At 44.0% G+C, this 18,704-nt stretch overlaps 1 protein-coding gene and 1 long non-coding RNA gene across 2 annotated transcripts; both read right to left on the bottom strand.

Moving 5' to 3' along the window:
- Positions 1-314: 314 nt before the first annotated feature.
- On the bottom strand, positions 315-11,095 carry LOC124276234 (leucine-rich repeat-containing protein 4-like). Its single transcript, XM_046711904.1, has 5 exons — positions 11,071-11,095; positions 2,769-2,837; positions 1,441-1,617; positions 825-938; positions 315-424 (listed from the first exon to the last, which is right to left on the bottom strand). The coding sequence occupies exons 2-5, from the start codon at positions 2,821-2,823 to the stop codon at positions 315-317; spliced, it is 456 nt and encodes a 151-aa protein (XP_046567860.1). The 5' UTR covers positions 2,824-2,837; positions 11,071-11,095.
- A 4,476-nt stretch (positions 11,096-15,571) lies between these two features.
- On the bottom strand, positions 15,572-16,705 carry LOC124276185. Its single transcript, XR_006898440.1, has 3 exons — positions 16,603-16,705; positions 16,045-16,060; positions 15,572-15,710 (listed from the first exon to the last, which is right to left on the bottom strand). It is a non-coding gene; the product is annotated as an uncharacterized LOC124276185 (long non-coding RNA).
- Positions 16,706-18,704: the final 1,999 nt, after the last annotated feature.

Genomic DNA, 18,704 nt, shown 5'->3' with positions numbered 1-18,704 from the left:
TCAAATCTAAATACATATTACATTGTGAACCTTGACTGAAACCATAATCTTATCGAATTTGTCGCAAGAAAAACAGTTACTGTATTAATAAATGAGCTAGTGACAAGATACTGTATGCGATGTTGTGTCGAATATATTTTTGTCCCGTAGTAAAAGCTTATTCCTTATATCGTCCTTTTTTTGGTTGTTTCGAACAACGGATAACTCGAAATATTTCCTTGGGTCCAAAGAGTTCGACATGAATGTACCTTTTTTCTTGTGTTTGTACTTTCGGTTAATGAAACAAATGACCATTTCAGAGAAAGAGCATTTCGTTATGAGCACCTGCCGCTGAAGATACACTGTTGTGTTGCAGCCTGTCCCTGTGTAGCGTCCGTTGTCTCGCTCGAATACATGAGTACTGGCCACGTGTCTGCGGCGTTACCTGAAACAAATACCATCAAGAACAGTAGCTCGTGCAATTTCCCGCTTCGCATGCGTCATTAATCATTCACTTGTGTGGCAACGTTGCACTTTTGTGTCAATAGCTGGATGTTTCGCCAGGATAGAGGAAATAGTTTGTGTTGACACTTACTATATCGCGTTGGGCGGTTGGGATACTAGTAGTTAGAACTTTCGCAAGTCACACCAAAATCCCCAGGTTCAAACACCCACATAGGTACGATGTGGGAAGCCCAGTTCTTGTGCCCCTCGCCGCAATATTGCTTGAATACTTGCTGAAAGCGGCGTAAACCACACTCACTTATTATCATATCATATGTGTACGTTTTGCTGAAACTGTGATTTGAAAATACTGAGAAACTCAATGGTATTGATTAATGTACCTTTCGTGACGTTCAGTTGGACCGGACTACCGAGTTGTATGGTAGACGAGTTAGTGACGCTGCACTTGTATACGGCAGTGTCCATGATGTTAACATATGAGAAGTAAAGTGTTCCTGTAACATACAGAAAATCCAATTACATTATGCTGTTAGAGTGAGTGAGTGAGTTTAGTTTTACGCCGCACTCAGCAGTATTCCAGTTATATGACGGCCGTCTGTAAATAATCAAGTCTGGACCAGACAATCCAGTGATCAACAGCATGAGCATCGATCTACGCAAATGGGAACCGATGACATGGGTCAATCAAGTCATCGAGCCTGACCAGCCGGTCCCGTTAGTCGGCGCTTACGAAAAGCATGGAAGGGTTACTGAAGATCAATTCTAACCCGGACCTTCACGGGTTTAGTGTTAGAACATTAATCAGGTTAAATGAGGTGAGTATTGGAAGTTTCCAGGTGTTTATGGTAATACATATGTTTTCTAAATGCAACTGAAATGCATTTATGGCAAAACTCAGACGAAATGTTTGTTTAATATGTAGCTTGTCCAGAATTAATTATGCTTATGGGCGTTCCTCTTACTGTTGGGCTGTTGGGATAATCTGGTAATGATTACCTTTGGCGGATATTTGTATCCTGGGGTCGACGTTGAGATGGGAAACATATCCTCCTTTAAGTCTATACCACCCAACATTCCCTGGGGGAGGTTTGCGGCACGTGAGTGAAACCGGCTGTCCGTCAGTTGCATACTTGCTGATCAGGGGAGCTCGGTTCTTCCACGACTGTGAGTTAGCTGAAAGAAGTAATGGAATAAACATGAAAGGGGCGTATGTAGGTATCTACATGTATATGTGTATCTGTATATTAATAATTTATGCACACAAACACACACTCACACATATTAATAGTCTCCATGATATTTATGTGTGTGTATAAATATATGTATGCGTGTGTGTATGTGTCTGTATAATGGAGACTATTGATATATATATATATATATATATATATATATATATATATATATATATATATATATATATATATATATATGAGAGGTGCATAAGCCTTAAATACATATATGATTAGTCCAGTTATTTATTCTTGTCAAAAGCTCCTGTATCTGCACTATATTATTTCGACAAGGAAATATCTGGACTCATTATTATTTATAAACTCATCTTTTATTTATAAATAAAATATACACATATATGATTGCTTGTTTGTTTAGCTTGTTAGTTTAACGCCGCACTCAGGAATATCCTAGCTATATGGCGGCGGTCTGTTAATAATCGAGTCTGGAGGAGACAATCCAGTGATCAACATCATGAACATCGATCTACGCAATTGGGATACGATGGCATTCATCAACTAAGTCACCGAAGAAACAAGATGAGTAACAAGAATGCTGCACCAGAACCTACACAATTATTTTACTAATACGTACTCTATCAAATGAGCAATTTTCAAAACTCACTTCATATCATATCATTCATTCCATGAAACAGTTTGATGAAATATGATGACATTTACGCTTGACTGAATTAATGCATGCCTTGTTTGCTTTATTGATCCATCAAACAAACAAGAAATCTCGTTGTATCCATCGAGATTCTCTGTCCCATTATGGGATTCTGTTCCGGGCTCTGACGTGTAGTTCATATGGACAGAGGTAACTTCCGTCAGCAGGCCAACAAAATAATGATGTCATCCGTAGGAGAACTAAACACCCAGCTAAATACCTAAGGCAACGTCAAAGTACCCACTTACAATGTCAAGGTCTTTCTTCACAGCAATGTATCTAAAGCATCGAAAACGTAATTATCAGGGAATGCAAAAGTTGTCATTTTCCTAAGAATGAAGCATGTTATATATCCTTGTATAAAGCTACAAATGATGACATAAATGCTGCAAGAACAGTTATGTGAATCAACGCGTTCTACTCACCCACAATGGCATACACCGCTGTTGACACCAATAACGCCAAGCGGATTTTCAGCATGTTTTTCTTGAATACTACAAGTAAATGTACAAACGATCTAAAGATGTAATTGTGTCTTCATCCCCGAATCATTTTGGAATACGTTATTGACGCTATTATTTAAAATACATGTTCGAAACAGGATTGTGATCAATACATTACGAGATCACTGGCATTGATCAGATCAATATCTTGCAAAACGCAATGAAGGGTACGAAAAGAAATTGTTGACGTCCAAGAATACGTTAATGCTAATTTATTCACATCATGTTACACACAGATGCGGCACACAATAATGAAAGCTCCAAGCCAAGTTGAGTTGAGTTGGGCTTTACGTCACATCGGCATTATTCCAGCCATATAGTGACGAGAACAAGCCTGCATTAATAATCATTGTAGGAACAGAGTCAAAATGAGTTTTATTTCAAAAACATATACTCATTACATTGCCATTTAAGGACAGAAAAAGGCATAGCACTAAATTTAAAGGCAGGTAATTTGTTAGTTACACATTGTTTGTTACACATTATCATTTGAACAGATCTTTCAGATTTGTTGCATCATAATGTGAGTCCCTTGCAGACGAGAAGTCCACACAGTCAAGCAGAATATGCTTCATGGTGAAAACCTCATCGCAAGAGACACACATGGGGGTGGGGGGGGGGTTGGGGGGCTCCATCCCCATCAGTTTTCAGCATATAGTCATGTGTAAACCGACTGTGGCCAGTACAACATCGTCGTAAAATTACCTCATCACGTCTTGACTGACAACCCAAGTAGGTATAACCAAATGTTGGCTTCAGTTCTTACACTTTATTTCTTCCTACTTGAGTGTCCCACCTCTTTTGCAGGAGGTCCCGAGTATAGCTTTTGATAGTGGGTTTGAAGTCACTGTACGGGATCAGCAGTGGAAATAAGGGCTTGTCAAGAGCTGCTTTAGCTGCAACATCGGCTTTTGTGTTACCTGCTATGCCGACGTGACCCGGCAACCATCAGAGTACGATGTCACATTGGCCAGTAGAAAGGTCGTTGTAAAGTTCTAAAATATCCAGAATGATTGGGTGACTTGAAGTAACGTTTTGAAGTGCTTGAAGGCAAGATAATGAATCTGTGAAAACGATGAAGTTTTTGGAATGATTCTATTGTTTAATGTAAGTCAAAGCTGAGAAAATAGCTTTGGCTTCGGCAGTGAAAATGGAACTGTTGTCGGGAATCCTAGAGGAGACAGTTTTGGATCCAATGACTGTAGCACTGGCAACTTGGCCCTCATCCTTGGATCCGTCTGTGAAAATGGATCTATGGGTGTCATACTTGGAACGTAACTGGTTGTATTCCTGCTGGAACACCAAAGGATTTGTTTCGGACTTTTTCAGTTTAGTGAGGGTAAGATCGACCTGTGGTTTCACCATCTGCCTGCCAGGGTGGCGAAGACAGAAGCCGGTAAGGTGCTATGATATTGAGATCCAAGTCAAGTCTCGGTTGCATCTTTGTCGAATCATTCAACTCAGCCATGTGCACATACATGGTAGTAACGACAACCATCCTCCTGCAACGATTAACACAAATCACCCTACATGTACAACATATGTTATATTTGGGATTACACTTTCTTAGTAAACTACGAATTCTAGTACTATTTTGGGTTGAGTCGCATCCGGGATTCGAATCCACACCCTCAGAATCTCAGGGACTCAATCCAAAAAAGTACTTAAATTCGTACATTACTAAGAAAGTGTAATCCCAAATATAACATATGTTGCATTTGACCACTTTCTAAATGGCATTGATATGATAGCTTTCAGAGAAGTATATACAGTGGGGATAACTTTTGCCAAAGGCCTCTGTAAAGCTTTATTTCATAGATAAAGCCTTTATCAGGCCCCGATCCCTCCCGTCCCCCAGTGTATATACCACTTTTGAATCCCCAACCAACTCCCTGGCCACTATGGCCTTGAATCGCTACTTGGGTGGCAACATGGTGCCGTGAGGTATGATCAATAATTCCTCTCTGACGAACCCCCTCGGCGGCCCGTCTTTCAAGTAGTCCAAGTTCAGTTCGTCGGCTTTGATGTCCACTTTATCTATGCTGTAAGTCTTGACCGACTATGTCGGGTCGGTTGCCTGTTTCCGAGTGTCTCCTTCGTGTTCCCCCGGCTGGTAGAGGTACCTCACAAGAACCCGGTCGGGTATCTGTTTCTCCTTCCCACGCGATGGTGCAGCCGGTTCGGCCGTCACTGATTTCAGTTTGATAGCGTCGGCCGGTTTCTTGCCGGTGAGACGAGTGGTTTCGTGGTTGATAGCCGACACCACTTGAGGTAGCCACGCTACCCATTCCGTCGATCGTCTCCCCGGGTTAGCCATCTCTCTCGCATACTGATGCCCGAATAAGTTGGGCACGAGTATTTCGACGTTGGCTAGCGTATTCTTCCCCAGCAAGTTCTGTTGGTAGTCGGACATCCAGTCCGGGTTCACCATCAAACGTTCTGGGGCCAGGGGGTAGTCGTTGTGTGACTTGTGTAATGCTGCTGGGTACTCCAACTCAACTTCGAGGATGTAACCTGCCCCTGAATCCGGTGGTATGCTCATGACGTCTATCTCAGGCACCGACTCGAACCCCCCGGTGGGTAGATACTGGCTCATGGCCAAGCCGTACAGGTTGTTGGCATCGAGATAGAGGAGATGATTGGTGGGTTTGCTAGAGTCGTAGCCCTTCACGTACTTATTGTTGGCTCTTGCGTACCGTTTGGCAGCCATGGAAATCCCACCTCGATGAACAGGTGCATGTTGTAATCGGTGAGTAGTTCCAGCTTAACTCCGGTCTTTTTCAGCAAGGCATCCCAAGAGAGACCGGGGCTGGTGTAGTACCACGCGGGGTCGAGGTGATACTGCTTGAAACACGCCTTTCTGAACGTCTCGAACACGTCAGCCAGCAGGAGTACGTCCGTTCCCAAGAACAGGTCATGGTAATCACCCAGGTTCCTGCAGCCCAGTTTCTCCCACACGTTCTGGGCGTGGTCGTAATCGTCCTGGGTGATAGCCGAATCGGTCAAGTTGCTGTAAAATTCACTGATGGGGGGTAGTAGGGTCTCGGCGAACTTGGCCCAGCTGTCCATGTACTCGTAGGGGTAAACACCCTTCCTCATCAGCAGGGGTCGAGTCTCGGCGTCGGTGTATCGACCAGTGATGGGGAAGGTATCGTTGGCCTTGACCAAACTGTCGAGAAACGACAGCAGGAACTAAACTGAGTCTATGAACCTCAGTGAGAAGGAGATGTATCTCTCCATGTTGTTGGGGATGCACGTCAGGTTGCCGTCAACCCTCGCGATGATCAAGTGAGAGTCGTACCCTCTCAAGTTGTGGAAGACCACGGGGATGTTGATTATTTTGGGGTTGATTCTGAGTTTGAGGTTGCATGCGCTGTGGGCTGCGCCTCTGTACTCGCCGGTGATGTGATAGTGATCTCTCACCGAATCGCCGTTCAGCGGACCGTCGCACACGTGACAGTGAGTGCTGCAGCCATGAGCTTGCCGGTCAGCTTGGGTCATACGCATGGGAACGACGGTGTACAACCTCTTCCTGATGGTTTTCTCTTTGTGCTGCAAGCACTTTAGAAACTTTTCAGCCGCGTCGGGACACCTGTACACGACGGGAGCTTTCGTTTCCCCATCACATCGGACGACCACGTATCCGAACCCACAGGCCTCGTGCTCGTGCGTTTTGTGCATGTTGTGGGTCGGCCCGATGTCAGCGGGTTTGACCAAGGCTTCGAAGTCGGTGTAGATGATGTAAGGTACGGACATCTGGTTCTTGTGGTTGTCGAATTTTAGGACATTGTCGCCTTCCTTGGGCATGTCGATTCGTATGGCCGTCTGCCCCACGCCTAGGCAATCCTCCCGGTGTGATTCCAGCAGGTCGACCCGGGTGAAGCCGTGCAGGCACCGTTCGCAGAAGGGACTCTTTGCTCTGTGTGCCGATTGGTCATACAACAGCCTGCTGAAGTGTTTTATCCACGCGTAGTGGCACTTGCTACCTCGCTGGATCATGAATATATTGATCACGCGACGACCCTCCATTGGGCTGATCCTGTGCACGATCGTTTTGTTACCTTTGTGTCCGAAGACGTTGATGGCTATGGGGTTCTGCTTCGCGATTCTGGTGACCTGGGATATGGGGTGGGGTTCGTCTATACTGTCCCAGTTGAGCCCGTCATCTTGAGGATAGCTCATAGGTCTGTTCGAGTTAACGTCAGTCAGAAACAAGGCGGACCTGATAGCTACTCTCATGCAATCGTCCCCTCTGTTCTTGACGTTGACTATGGCTTGTTTCTTCTTGTAGTAGGGTTTTAAGTCTAGGTACGATCCGCCTCTGAACGGTACGTAGTTAGCTATGTCTAGATAGACCTTTCGATTTTGTCCATGGCCCACCCGGACCCCCTGTGCGTGAAGCGTTCCAGGGACTCTCGTATCTGCTGAAGCGAGGTGGCGATGGACTCGTCTACCATCTCGGGTTGAGTCGCGACTTCTTGTTTACCCCGGAAGTAAGGCTGAACATACTCAATGGCACCGTCCGTCTGCTGTTTATCAAGTGACATCTTTACCGTGATTTGAAACCTGAGGCATCCCAGGTCCTTCAGTTCCTCATTGACTTTGTCAGCGATCAGAGGCTTGACATCGCCGAGGTCTATGTTCTTGTCTACATGCATGCGCCAGCCTTTCAGGTAGTTACCTACAGCGCGTTCAGTGCGCACGAACTGTAGATAGACGACTCTGTGCTGATGCAACAGTTCGACGAGCTCGGGTTTCCTCATCATCAATAACCCACCAGCCCCAGCTCTCTCGCTTCGAGTTTGAGTTGTTTCACCGTGGGGGGTCGTTGTACGTATAGCCCGGCTTTACCCAGGCGGGGTTTCCTCAATCGAGAGTAACCCACTACACCTCGTTCTCTCGCAATCTGCCTGAGCTCTCGGACAGTAGGCATTGTTATACCCAGGTGTATACAATCTCTAACTGGGTCACCGGCAAGGGAGGTAACTCCTCCAACCTTAACCCAAAAATAAAGGAGGGTAGTGGAACTTTGCCGTGAGCAGGTGGAGGGCTGGCGCCAGTAGGTCCACTTCAGCATCGTAATCGGCTATACTTAGGTAGACTGTTTTGATTCTGCACTCAACCCGCTCTGATAGACCTGGGGGAAGCATTCCAAGTATCCTTGTATGCTTCGTAATGAGGTGTTGAGGTACTTATCTAGCTCAGGTTGAGTCGTGATTTCTCGCCCACCTGTGATAGGGAAAGTATACCTGACGGCCCCCTTAGCCCATGCCACTCTCAGTGTGAACCGAAATTGGAAGCGTCCCAGGTCATTCAGTTCCTCTTCGAATATAGGGGCGGTGGGGTAGCCTAGTGGTTAACGCGTTGGCTCGTCACGCCGAAGACCCGGGTTCGAATCTCCACATGGGTACAATATATGACGCCCATTTCTGGTGTCCCCCCGCCGTGATGTTGCTGGAATATTGCTAAAAGCGGCGTAAAACCAAACTCAGTCAGTCAGTCAGTCTTCGAATATACCGGTGATCAGAGGTTTGATACCGGTCATGGGTATGCTCTCGGCTTTGTTCATCCGCCAGCTTTTGAGGTAACCTTTCGGGGTTATAGTACACACGAACGCAGGCTCTCGGGTGGTACTCATCATTATTTAATTGGGCCTCCGGGGGAGGCAAAAAATAATGAGGGCCCTTACACTTCCATCCTGAGGAGGCGCCTACGTTCGTTTATGTAGTCCTTCTTCATCTCGTAGATAAGCTGGTGGCGGACTACGTTTGCCCCGTGGTCTTTACATAGGCAGAAGTGGCATTTAACCCCAATGCTGCACACGAGCACGTGTAGTTCATGAAACACCTCCTGTGGAAACAACAGTACCCCTCGGTCCTGCATCTCCTACCGCAGATCTCGGTCTTCCCCATAAGCACGTACTGACATCGATATGGGGCAGGTCTCATCGTATACTCATATGTGTACTGGGTTTAATTGCTTTGCGATCAGCGCAGTCGCTGCTAGGCCTATCACGACGAAGGCCAGTTCTCGGCCCTTTTGCCCCGGGCTGGGTGCATAGTACTGGGAGACTGTGGGTTCCTCAAGTGGTTAGAGCTGTTTCCCGGTCAGCAGGTAGTATTCTTTCGCGGCGTCGTCGACGTCCTTGAACGTTCGAACAGCATGGTTCTCATGCTCAAGTCGTTCGTTAATGTAATCTGGTCTCTGCATACGTTTTCGCGTACTCGGCTTGCGCGGCTTGCAGTTGCTCCACGGCTATGTCATGCCGTTTCCGTTCCGCGTTCGACCCCCGTAGCTTCAAGAACAGGTAATTGCTCCTGGAAAATGCCAGTCGGCGCTCAAAGCGTGTTCGATAAAGGGGTCCTTCTCGAGGTCATCCCACAGGCAAAGCTGGCGTTCCGGGGGAATGGGGAGGAGGTACGACGCCAAACCAGTGTAGATCTGCGTCATGGTCGACCCTATAGTCTTCGTCATCTCGGCCCCGAGCCGGGACTCGTATCTCGCGTACAGCTTATCGACCTCATCGGCGGGTGGTTTCAGGATTTTATCAGGGGTATAGTCCCCAAAGTATTGCTTGGCTTTGCCGCCGACCGCCAGCGCCACCAGCTTCTCCCGCTTGTCGTCAGATTAGCGTTACGCTGCTTTTAGCAATTTTCCAGTAATATCATAACGGGGACACTAGAAATGATCTTCACACATTGTACTCGGGTGGGGAATCCAATCCGGGTCTTCGGCGTGACGAGCGAACGTTTTAACCACTTGGCCACCCCACCGCCCCTTGGAGCCTACGAAATTAATCCTGGTGTCATCGTTAACGGGACTTTCAAAGCTCATCTTTGCATGAATGACATTCTTCGTCCATTTTAACTACTAGTTCTATTATGTCACATGGTGTCCCCGATCTGCATGACAACGCCAAACTCTGTACCGCCAGAATTGTACACGACTTCATTGCAGCCAACAACGTCAGGATGTTGCCATGTCCTGCACGCTCCCTCATCACGTTCCTCATATAACTCCTCTGCGATGTCATGTAGTGTTCCTACAGCAAACAATCTGCCTCACCCGAATAACCATTCACCTCCTTACTCAGGTACCAGTGAAACTAAGCTTAGTTACAAACACTGCAAGATTAACAAAATACCTATTCTTCGTAGAATTAGGCTTCATGAAATGCTTCATAAGCATTCAAAACTGAATCTTTAACAACCACAGTGTCCAGTGTCGTGTTTGTGGTCAAACAATGATTTGTCTTCATACAATCGTGTGTGTTTTATTTGAAACTAAGTGTTCCTACTCACAAGACAGGATTTCACATGTTCTCGTGTAAGTTCAATAGAACAATTGACTTGCCTTTGCATGTATGTATGCCGAATGTCAACGCTTGGAGAGGACATGCTCACCTTTCACGAAAACAGAGTGACATCAATCGATGATATTGACCTTGAAACACATACTCTAGGTACAATCGGATGTTATGTTAGTCAGAGATTTCGTATGAGCATTGGATAGGGTTTTGTCGCTAATATTTTCAAATTTATACAATGTATTCTCCAACAAGGCTATACATTTTAACTCTTAGTACTAAATCTGCGCGTCACAACACACACACACAACCACACACACACACAGACAGACACACACACACACACACACACACACAGACAGACACACACACATGCGAGACACACACACACACACACACACATTGATGTGAAAATATCGGATTACCGTACTTCAGATTAGCGCGCGACCCCAATACTCCTTCTGTCCTGAAACTATGCAAAAGTACACCATCCTAAATGCCCTACGGAGAGACTGGACGAATTGTTTTCTCTGTATATATAAAAAAGTGAATAATTTCAGTTTGGTTTAAACTTGCTACTCATGTAAATCAAAATAAAATGTCAGTTATAATTCACAATGTTTTAACACAAATGCTAGAAAATACTATGCATGCTTCACCATGGTTTGCTAATGTTAAACGTATTTATTTCTTTATTAAATTTCTACCATGACTACGGTATCAGACGACAACTCACATTTCTTTGTTTTTCTTGTGTATTGAGAGTCCTGGGAACGCTGAATTCAGTGTTCACTGTAGCATGACCGTTCCCGCGAAAGCGACACCTAAGTAGAAGAGGTTTGGTCCAGATTTCGCTTTCCCGGGAGACACACACACACACACACACACACACACACACATATAAAATCGGATACTTACATTGGTCTCGTGTTACTGGGTTCACTAGCGGTGTGTTACAAACGATGGAACTGATGAAGTGCGATTGATATGGCGAAATCCGGTTTCCGTTTCTGGGTGTCACAATTGCACAGGGAAAAGAAAACGGAACACAAACAATAAAGTGATGAGATTAGCCAGGCATTTACTCATCCACACTTGAAGTCAAGTAGTTTCATAGCAAGTGCACTGTAACCATTGCAGAAGTGAAAATAAACCCTTTAAAATACTAAATGTCTGTAAATATTGCTAACCAATAAGTGAGTGAGGATTGCTGGGTGAAGACTCGATTATTTACAGACCGCCGCCAAATAGCTGGAATATTGCTGAGTGGATCTACGAAATCAACAAGGAAATTATCTTGCAGTCGATTCTAGTTTAGTTTGTCCTTACAAAGACAATATTAACAAATATTCATAGTTCCTTTCATAGACACCAGAAATAGGCTTCACATATTTTACCTATGTGGGGAATCGAACCCGGGTCTTCAGCGCTATCCCGCTCCTGCACACCTTCGGCGTGCGCACGGTCTTATAGTGATGTAACAGGGATTTAAGTACTGTGAGTCGGTATACATGTAAATGCTCTTGTATGGTAATTCAGTAGCCTAACCCTATAAAGCTGCATCAATTTGGACTAGTCCAAACACACACACACACACACACACACTCATACACACGATAACGTATAGCATATCGCTATTAAAACCTATGCTATCTCACCCTATTGTACGAGGTTTCTGAAATATATTTTATATGTATGTACGACGTCGTCAGAAGAAATCATTATATACTGAACCGCAAAAGAAACGTCACCTTGGAGTCAGTGAGTTTAGTTTTACTCCGCTGTAAGCAATATTCCAGTAATATCACGACCGGGGACACCAGAAATGGGGTTCAGTCACCATGGAGAGAACCTTTTTAAATTATTAGAATTAGAACTTTTATTTTTCCAAACACTTTAAACATACTTTGAGATATAGGAAGAAGATGAAACTCGGCAAGAATGATAATCAAGGTTGGAATGAAAATGTCAAATGTTCTTAATAAGAAACAACACACTATGCTGTCTGGAGTGGCCATCAAAACTCAGTATGTCGTGTGTCCGCCATGTGCATTGATTATTGCCGTCCAACGTCGGTACATGGAATTGATGAGGCGATTGATAAAGGCCATAGGCAGTTGACCCCATACTCTGAGGAACGCCTGACGCAGTTCAGCTGCAGTTGTCGCTCTTGGTCGTACGTCATTCAGCCATCGTTGAATCTCGTCCCACAGGTGCTCAATGGGTAATAAATAAGGACTGAGAAGAGGGAGGCCACTGCATGGTCCTGATGCCATTATGCTGGGGGAAGTCTCTTGTTGCTCTCGCAGTTTGGGCACGGACGTTATCATGCTGAAACTCGTGGTTGCAGTATGACGTGTGGAGTCAAGACTTGATCAATGTACCGAGCAGCTGTGACACCATTGCCTCTCTCTGGACCGATGTTCTGGAATACCACAGGCTCGACTTTCTGTGCAAGACCAATTCCAACCCACACCACGATATTCCAACCCACACCACGATGCTAGTGGCACCCCACGAGTCTCTCTCAACAACACAAGCATCCCAACGGCGTCTCCAGACTCTCACTTTGCCATCTGCTGTTGAGATACAGTAACGGCTCTCGTCTGAGAAGAGGACCCTTCTCCACTGTTGGTGGCGTCAATACAGATGCTGTGTTGCCCACTGTAAACGATCCTGACGATGAAGTGGTTTCAGAATTGGTCCTCGGTGTGACCTGTGATATTTGAGATTTCTGCTTTCCAATCGAGGACGCACGGTGTCCGCACTAAAGTGACGCTGGGTTGTCCCCGTGGTCTGTCGAGTTGTTTCAGCAGCAGTAACAAAGGACCTTGAAGATGTCGCACAATGTGACGATCTTGACGTCGGCTGGTGACCCTCGGTCTTTCACTACGTGGTCGGTCATCTGCAGAGTCGGTGGCCTGGTACCGTTGCCGAAGCCTGTATATGGTTCTGACGTGGACTTGAAAGGCATTGGAATATCAGCCGGGCGGTTGCTCCAGCTTGTAATCGTTCAAGGGCAAGGTTTCGCTGATATCTTGCCAATCTTGGCATGTCGTAGCAATTCAACAACGAATGAATGTTCTGGGTGGATTTTTATAGGGCAATACATGGGGAAACGCACATACCGAGATATTTCAATGACAAATTTTCATGCAAATGTATTTCAGGTGACGTTTCTTTTGCGGTTCAGTATAGTTTATTTCCGTAAAATACTGTTCCGACACGCAAACATTTGGAGCAATTACTGTCCCGTTTGCTACATGAAACGACCCCACATATAGAAGATTCGAGTGTTAATGTGTGCGATGGAAATAAAAATTAATTATTCTACTCATGGTATATTTGAACATGGTTTTACATCCATGGGACAGTACGGCCCGATATATAGATGTCTCAAGTGTTACTGTGTGCGATGGAAATAAAATTAATTATTCTATTCATGGTAAATTTTACATCCATGAGACAATACACCCACTGTTATACACCCGTGAAGATCGCGGAAAGAAGTGATCTTCAGTAACGAATGCTTGTCAGTTTTACATATTGTATTGTAGTCACATCCTACTGGGCAAGGATTCTCCTTCTGGTTGTCCACAGATGTAACCAATGTATTTAGGGGTACTAACGACTTAGTCAACTGGAACACTGTATATAGTTTCCCTTTCTTGTTCATCTTAGCTATGGATCCATGAAGATCCGGTTTAGAATTGGTCTTCAGCAACCCATGCTAGTCGTGAGAGGCAACTAACGGGATCGGGTGGTCAGGCTCGATGACTTGGTTTGCACATGTCATCGCATCCCAACTGCGAAGATCGATGCTCATGCTGATGATCACTGGATTGTCTGGTCCAGGATCGATTATTTACAGACCGCCGCCATATAGATGGAGTGCAGCGTTAAACAACCAGCCAGTGTTGTACAGTGTAAGTGATGGCACATTGTCCTCACAAACATGGTGGAGTGAAGCAACGCTGACGTCATAGAAAGTTCAATGGGTAACCCCAACTAGCAGGGTCCTTGTCCTTCTCCCCATTGCTCTCTGGATACCGTATTTTACCATCTTTTGTAAAGACCACCACACTTTGTACAAGTTTATTCAACAATAACTCCAAAAATGAAGAACAGTAAACATCAGTTTTACTATCATATCTTGATCACGTACAAGGATATGGTCACAATAGAAAAGACCAATGCTTTATCGAGGCAAAAGCATCATACTAAATGCACTGAAAATACATAACTATTCACATGTGAAGGTTGGAATGTTATATGTCACGGCACTGATATTCGCCAATTGTCATCTGCACCGTAATGGGGCGGTGGGGTAGCCTAGTGGTTAAAGCGTTTGCTCGGCACGACGAAAACCCGGGTTCGATTCCCTACATGGCTACAATGTGTGAAGCCCATTTCTGGTGTCCCCCGGCCGTGATATTGCTGGAATATTGCTAAAAGCGGCGTAAGACCATATTCACCCACGTAACAATAGAGATAGATAGAGAGAGAGAGAGAGAGAGAGAGAGAGAGAGAGAGAGAGAGAGAGAGAGAGAGAGAGAGAGAAAGAGAGAGAGAGAGAGAGAGAGAGAGAGAGAGAGAGAGAGAGAGAGAGAGAGAGAGAGACAGAGAGAGGTACAATATGAAACTGTGACAGGGATATTTCCTGACTCTCAGGGCTATTATATTACATGTACACTAATATTAAGTAGGGACCTTTCTATTGTAGTATAAAACCGTAACCGAGGGAGATTTCAACTTTCATGAATCATTTATCATTTAACACTTGACGTGTTCACTCTTGCTGCATTAGCTTTCTTTTGTAATAAAACTATTTCTATATTAAAAAACAGTCTGCAGCGTCGACTTACGATTCCAACTATATCATGATCAAGTGTTTATGACTATCACTGTCATAGAAATGACACCTGGTATCCACGTAAAGGTGGGGGTAGAATGTCATACTGGTATCACCATCATGAACACATGCAAGGACAAGTCAACTGCTCACCCGAAATTAAGTACAACGCTTTTCAGCAATATTCCAGGAATGTCGTGACGGGAGACGCGGGGCTGCACACATTGTACCAATGTGGAGAATTGAACCCGGGTCTTCAGCGTTACGAGCGAAGGCTCTAACCACTAGGCTACCCACACTCACCCGAAGGGACACACGTTACAAGTCTAAATGGGGAATTGCACCGGACGTAATTTTTGTCACTGACCCTTCAAATGTGGAAATGTCCACAACATGTCCACTACACAACATTTGAAATCGCCTTGAATGTTGTTATCAGAATGGAACAGCTTTTGAGCTAAGAGTCGTATGTCATTCTTTGAAATCTTCACTGGAAGTGCATACTCGATTCTTCCCCCAACAATCGTGAAAGGCGGCATAAAACGCCGGTTACTCAGTCATCTGATCATCCTCTGCTAGTACTAGTTGCAGGTACATTGGTGTATGCTTTCTGAGTGGTCGCTCATATGCATTAGTAATTTCGTCCTCGTTGATCGTTGAATAATATGAAGCTTGGTCATCACGTTCTGTCACCTCACCTCTGAGACTGAAACAAGCGATTTGCAATTAGACAAGTTTCCGAACTGTACATATGCATGCACTGGTTCGAGATTCAAGGCCATGACTAATTTGTCTAGAACCCGTAAAGATCCGGATTACAAATGATCTTCAGTAACCCGACTAACGGGATCGGTGGGTCAGGTTCTCTGACTTGGTTGACACATGTCATCGTATCCAGACATGGGTTCAATTACTTTGAAATGTAATTAATGAAATTACAATTACTTTGATTTTCCTCAATTACAATTACAAATACAATTACACCTTAAATTAAAATGTAATTAAAATATTTTTGCTATCTTCAACAAAACATAACTCACCCATATTCTCCTTTTCCTGAAAGTACAAGTAGCACACTTTGAAATTTGCCTAAATGTAGATATACGTCAAGGAGGGGAGACAAGTTTCATTTGTCTGATTTCTAGCCAGATGGGCTGTTTTATAATTGAATTATAATATTTTACCATCTTCTACCAAAGTGATAAGTGTGTCATAAATAGGCTGTATTGCTTGGATGATAGCCCCTTGACAAGAAGGGTACTTATATTAGTAAAGTTATCTTATAGCTAGGTAACTTATATTTAATATATGTTATATATGACAATGTAATTACACCGCCAAACACACACTTTAATTGTCTTCAACTTGTAATATCCTGAAAAATCGCCAGAAAGAACACTGTCAGTTACTGTGTCGTGAAGAATTCTTTTCAATCTTTCAGGCAAAGCTTGTCACCTTTGCTCTATCTTTTCTCATCATGTAGTCAGTGGGCCTGTGTAATTAAGAATCAACCGTATTACAAAAAATGATAACGTACAATGATATGTTGCCGTTTATCCGCATTGTAGGATGGGCTAAATATTCTTCAACATATTTACCATTTTGGAGACAGCAACGATTGACGCAAGCTGCTACAGAAGATACTACCGCAAGGAAAGCAAGGCAGGAACCACTGGTGATGGCGATCACTGTATATATCGCTGGCACATCTACATCATCACCATCCATACCTATATCGTTGCAAAAGAAAAACATACATTTTTATAATGCCTCAACACTCCAGACTGCGTGTGCCTCTGAAACATCGAACAGTACAAACACGGATGGGACTGAATAGTCGCCGCACAGAGAACCTTCTTAGTCCGAGTCCTGTTGGTGTAAAACTTCACAGGGCTATTTCGTGGAAGTATCAAATTGATTACTCTGTACCTGTCTATGTAGCAACGGCACTGTACGTTATTTATAACGGTATTACCTGAATGTGCAGCGCTTCACTGTCTACACGGTTCTACATAGCGCTGCACTGTAAACGTTGGATTCAAACTACTGGTTATTGAAGTTAACTAAGGACATACCAATTTAATTCACATATTCAATCCCTTGAAATTAAACAAATCTGACGGAGTGGATTAAGGTTACAATCACAATGACGTGATCTCACACGCACGCACACACATGTGTGTGTCAGCTTAATGTTGGAGCCAAGCCCTAAGTGCTGAAAGTCTCTATTACTATCGTGAAACCCAAGAAAACGTGAAAGGTGTTAAAAAACGTAGAACTCTAATCGGGGCGAACCGGAATTCGAGTCCACTCTGATATTCACTCACCCTGTTTCAGGTCTGTTGTCATCTCATCACTGTACAGTGCAGTTGCAACTGTCACGGTATATCTGGTTTCATCTGTTGATACACAAAAAGCAAAAAAATTATCTGAACTATTCATCAAACCAAGCATTTGATAAGATAGTTTTAGGTATATTAGCAGATATTCTGAAGTGAAGGATAGTCTTAGGTATATTGGCAGACATTCATAAGTGTAGGGTAGTTTTAGATATATTGGCAGACATTCTGAGTGAGTGAGTGAGTGAGTGAGTGAGTTGGGCTTTTACGCCGCTTTTAGCAAGGGGAATACCAGAAATTGGCTTCACACATTGCACACATGTGGGGAATCGAACCAGGGTCTTCGGCGTGACGAGCGAACGCTTTAATCACTAGACTACCCTACCGCCCGGAGACATTCTGAAGTGAAGGATAGCCTTCATTATATTGGCAGACACTTTGAAGTGTAGGGTAGTCTTAGGTATACTGGCAGACATTCTGAAGTGAAGGGTAATCATGGGTATCTTGACAGACATTCTAAAGTAAAGGTAGTCTTAGGTAGATTGACAGACATCCTGAAGTAAAGGGTAATCTTATGTATATTGACAGACATTCTGAAGTGAAGGGAAGTCTTGGGTATATTGGCAGACATTCTGAAAGTGAAGGATAGTCTTGGGTATATAGGCAGACATTCTGAAAGTGAAGCGTAGTCTTAAGTTTATTGGCAGACACACTGAAGTGAAGGATAGCCTTCACTATATTGGCAGACATTCTTAAGCGAAGGATAGTCTTAGGTATATTGACAGACATTGAGAAGTGAAGGTAGTCTTAGGTATATTGGCAGACATTCTGAAGTAAAGGATACTCTTATGTATATTGACAGACATTCTGAAGTAAAGGTTAATCTTATGTATATTGACAGACATTCTGAAAGTGAAGGATACTCTTGGGTATATTGGCAGACATTCTGAAAGTGAAGGGTAGTCTTACGTATATTGGCAGACATTCTGAAAGTGAAGGGTAGTCTTGGGTATATTGGCAGACATTCTGAAAGTGTAGGATAGTCTTAGGTATATTGGCAGACATTCTGAAAGTGAAGGGAAGTTCTAGGTATATTTACAGACATCCTAAAGTATACGGTAATCTTAGGTACATTGACAGACATTCTGAAGTATAGGGTAATCTTAGGTATATTGACAGACATCCTGAAGTACAGGGTAATCTTAGGTACATTGACAGATATTCTGAAGTATAGGGTAATCTTAGGTACATTGACAGACATCCTGAAGTATAGGGTAATCTTAGGTACATTGACAGACATTCTGAAGTGAAGGTAGTGTTAGGTATATTGACAGACATTCTGAAAGTGAAGGGTAATCTGC

This window comes from Haliotis rubra, unplaced genomic scaffold (assembly GCF_003918875.1).
Source record: "Haliotis rubra isolate DU_JTF1 unplaced genomic scaffold, ASM391887v1 Scf207, whole genome shotgun sequence".
In the NCBI taxonomy this organism is placed as follows: Eukaryota; Metazoa; Mollusca; class Gastropoda; order Lepetellida; family Haliotidae; genus Haliotis; species Haliotis rubra.
Note: the sequence above shows the minus strand (reverse complement) of the source record. Positions and strands in the feature narration are given on the sequence as shown.

What these genes read in the sequence shown, in the direction of transcription:
- LOC124276234 (XM_046711904.1), bottom strand. Translation starts at nt 2,823, where the DNA reads ATGCTGAAAATCCGCTTGGCGTTATTGGTGTCAACAGCGGTGTATGCC. An exon ending in AGCGGTGTATGCCATTGTGG is followed by an intron (nt 1,618 to 2,768) that starts GTGAGTAGAACG and finishes TACTTCTTTCAG; the next exon opens with CTAACTCACAGTCGTGGAAG. An exon ending in GATACAAATATCCGCCAAAG is followed by an intron (nt 939 to 1,440) that starts GTAATCATTACC and finishes TGTATGTTACAG; the next exon opens with GAACACTTTACTTCTCATAT.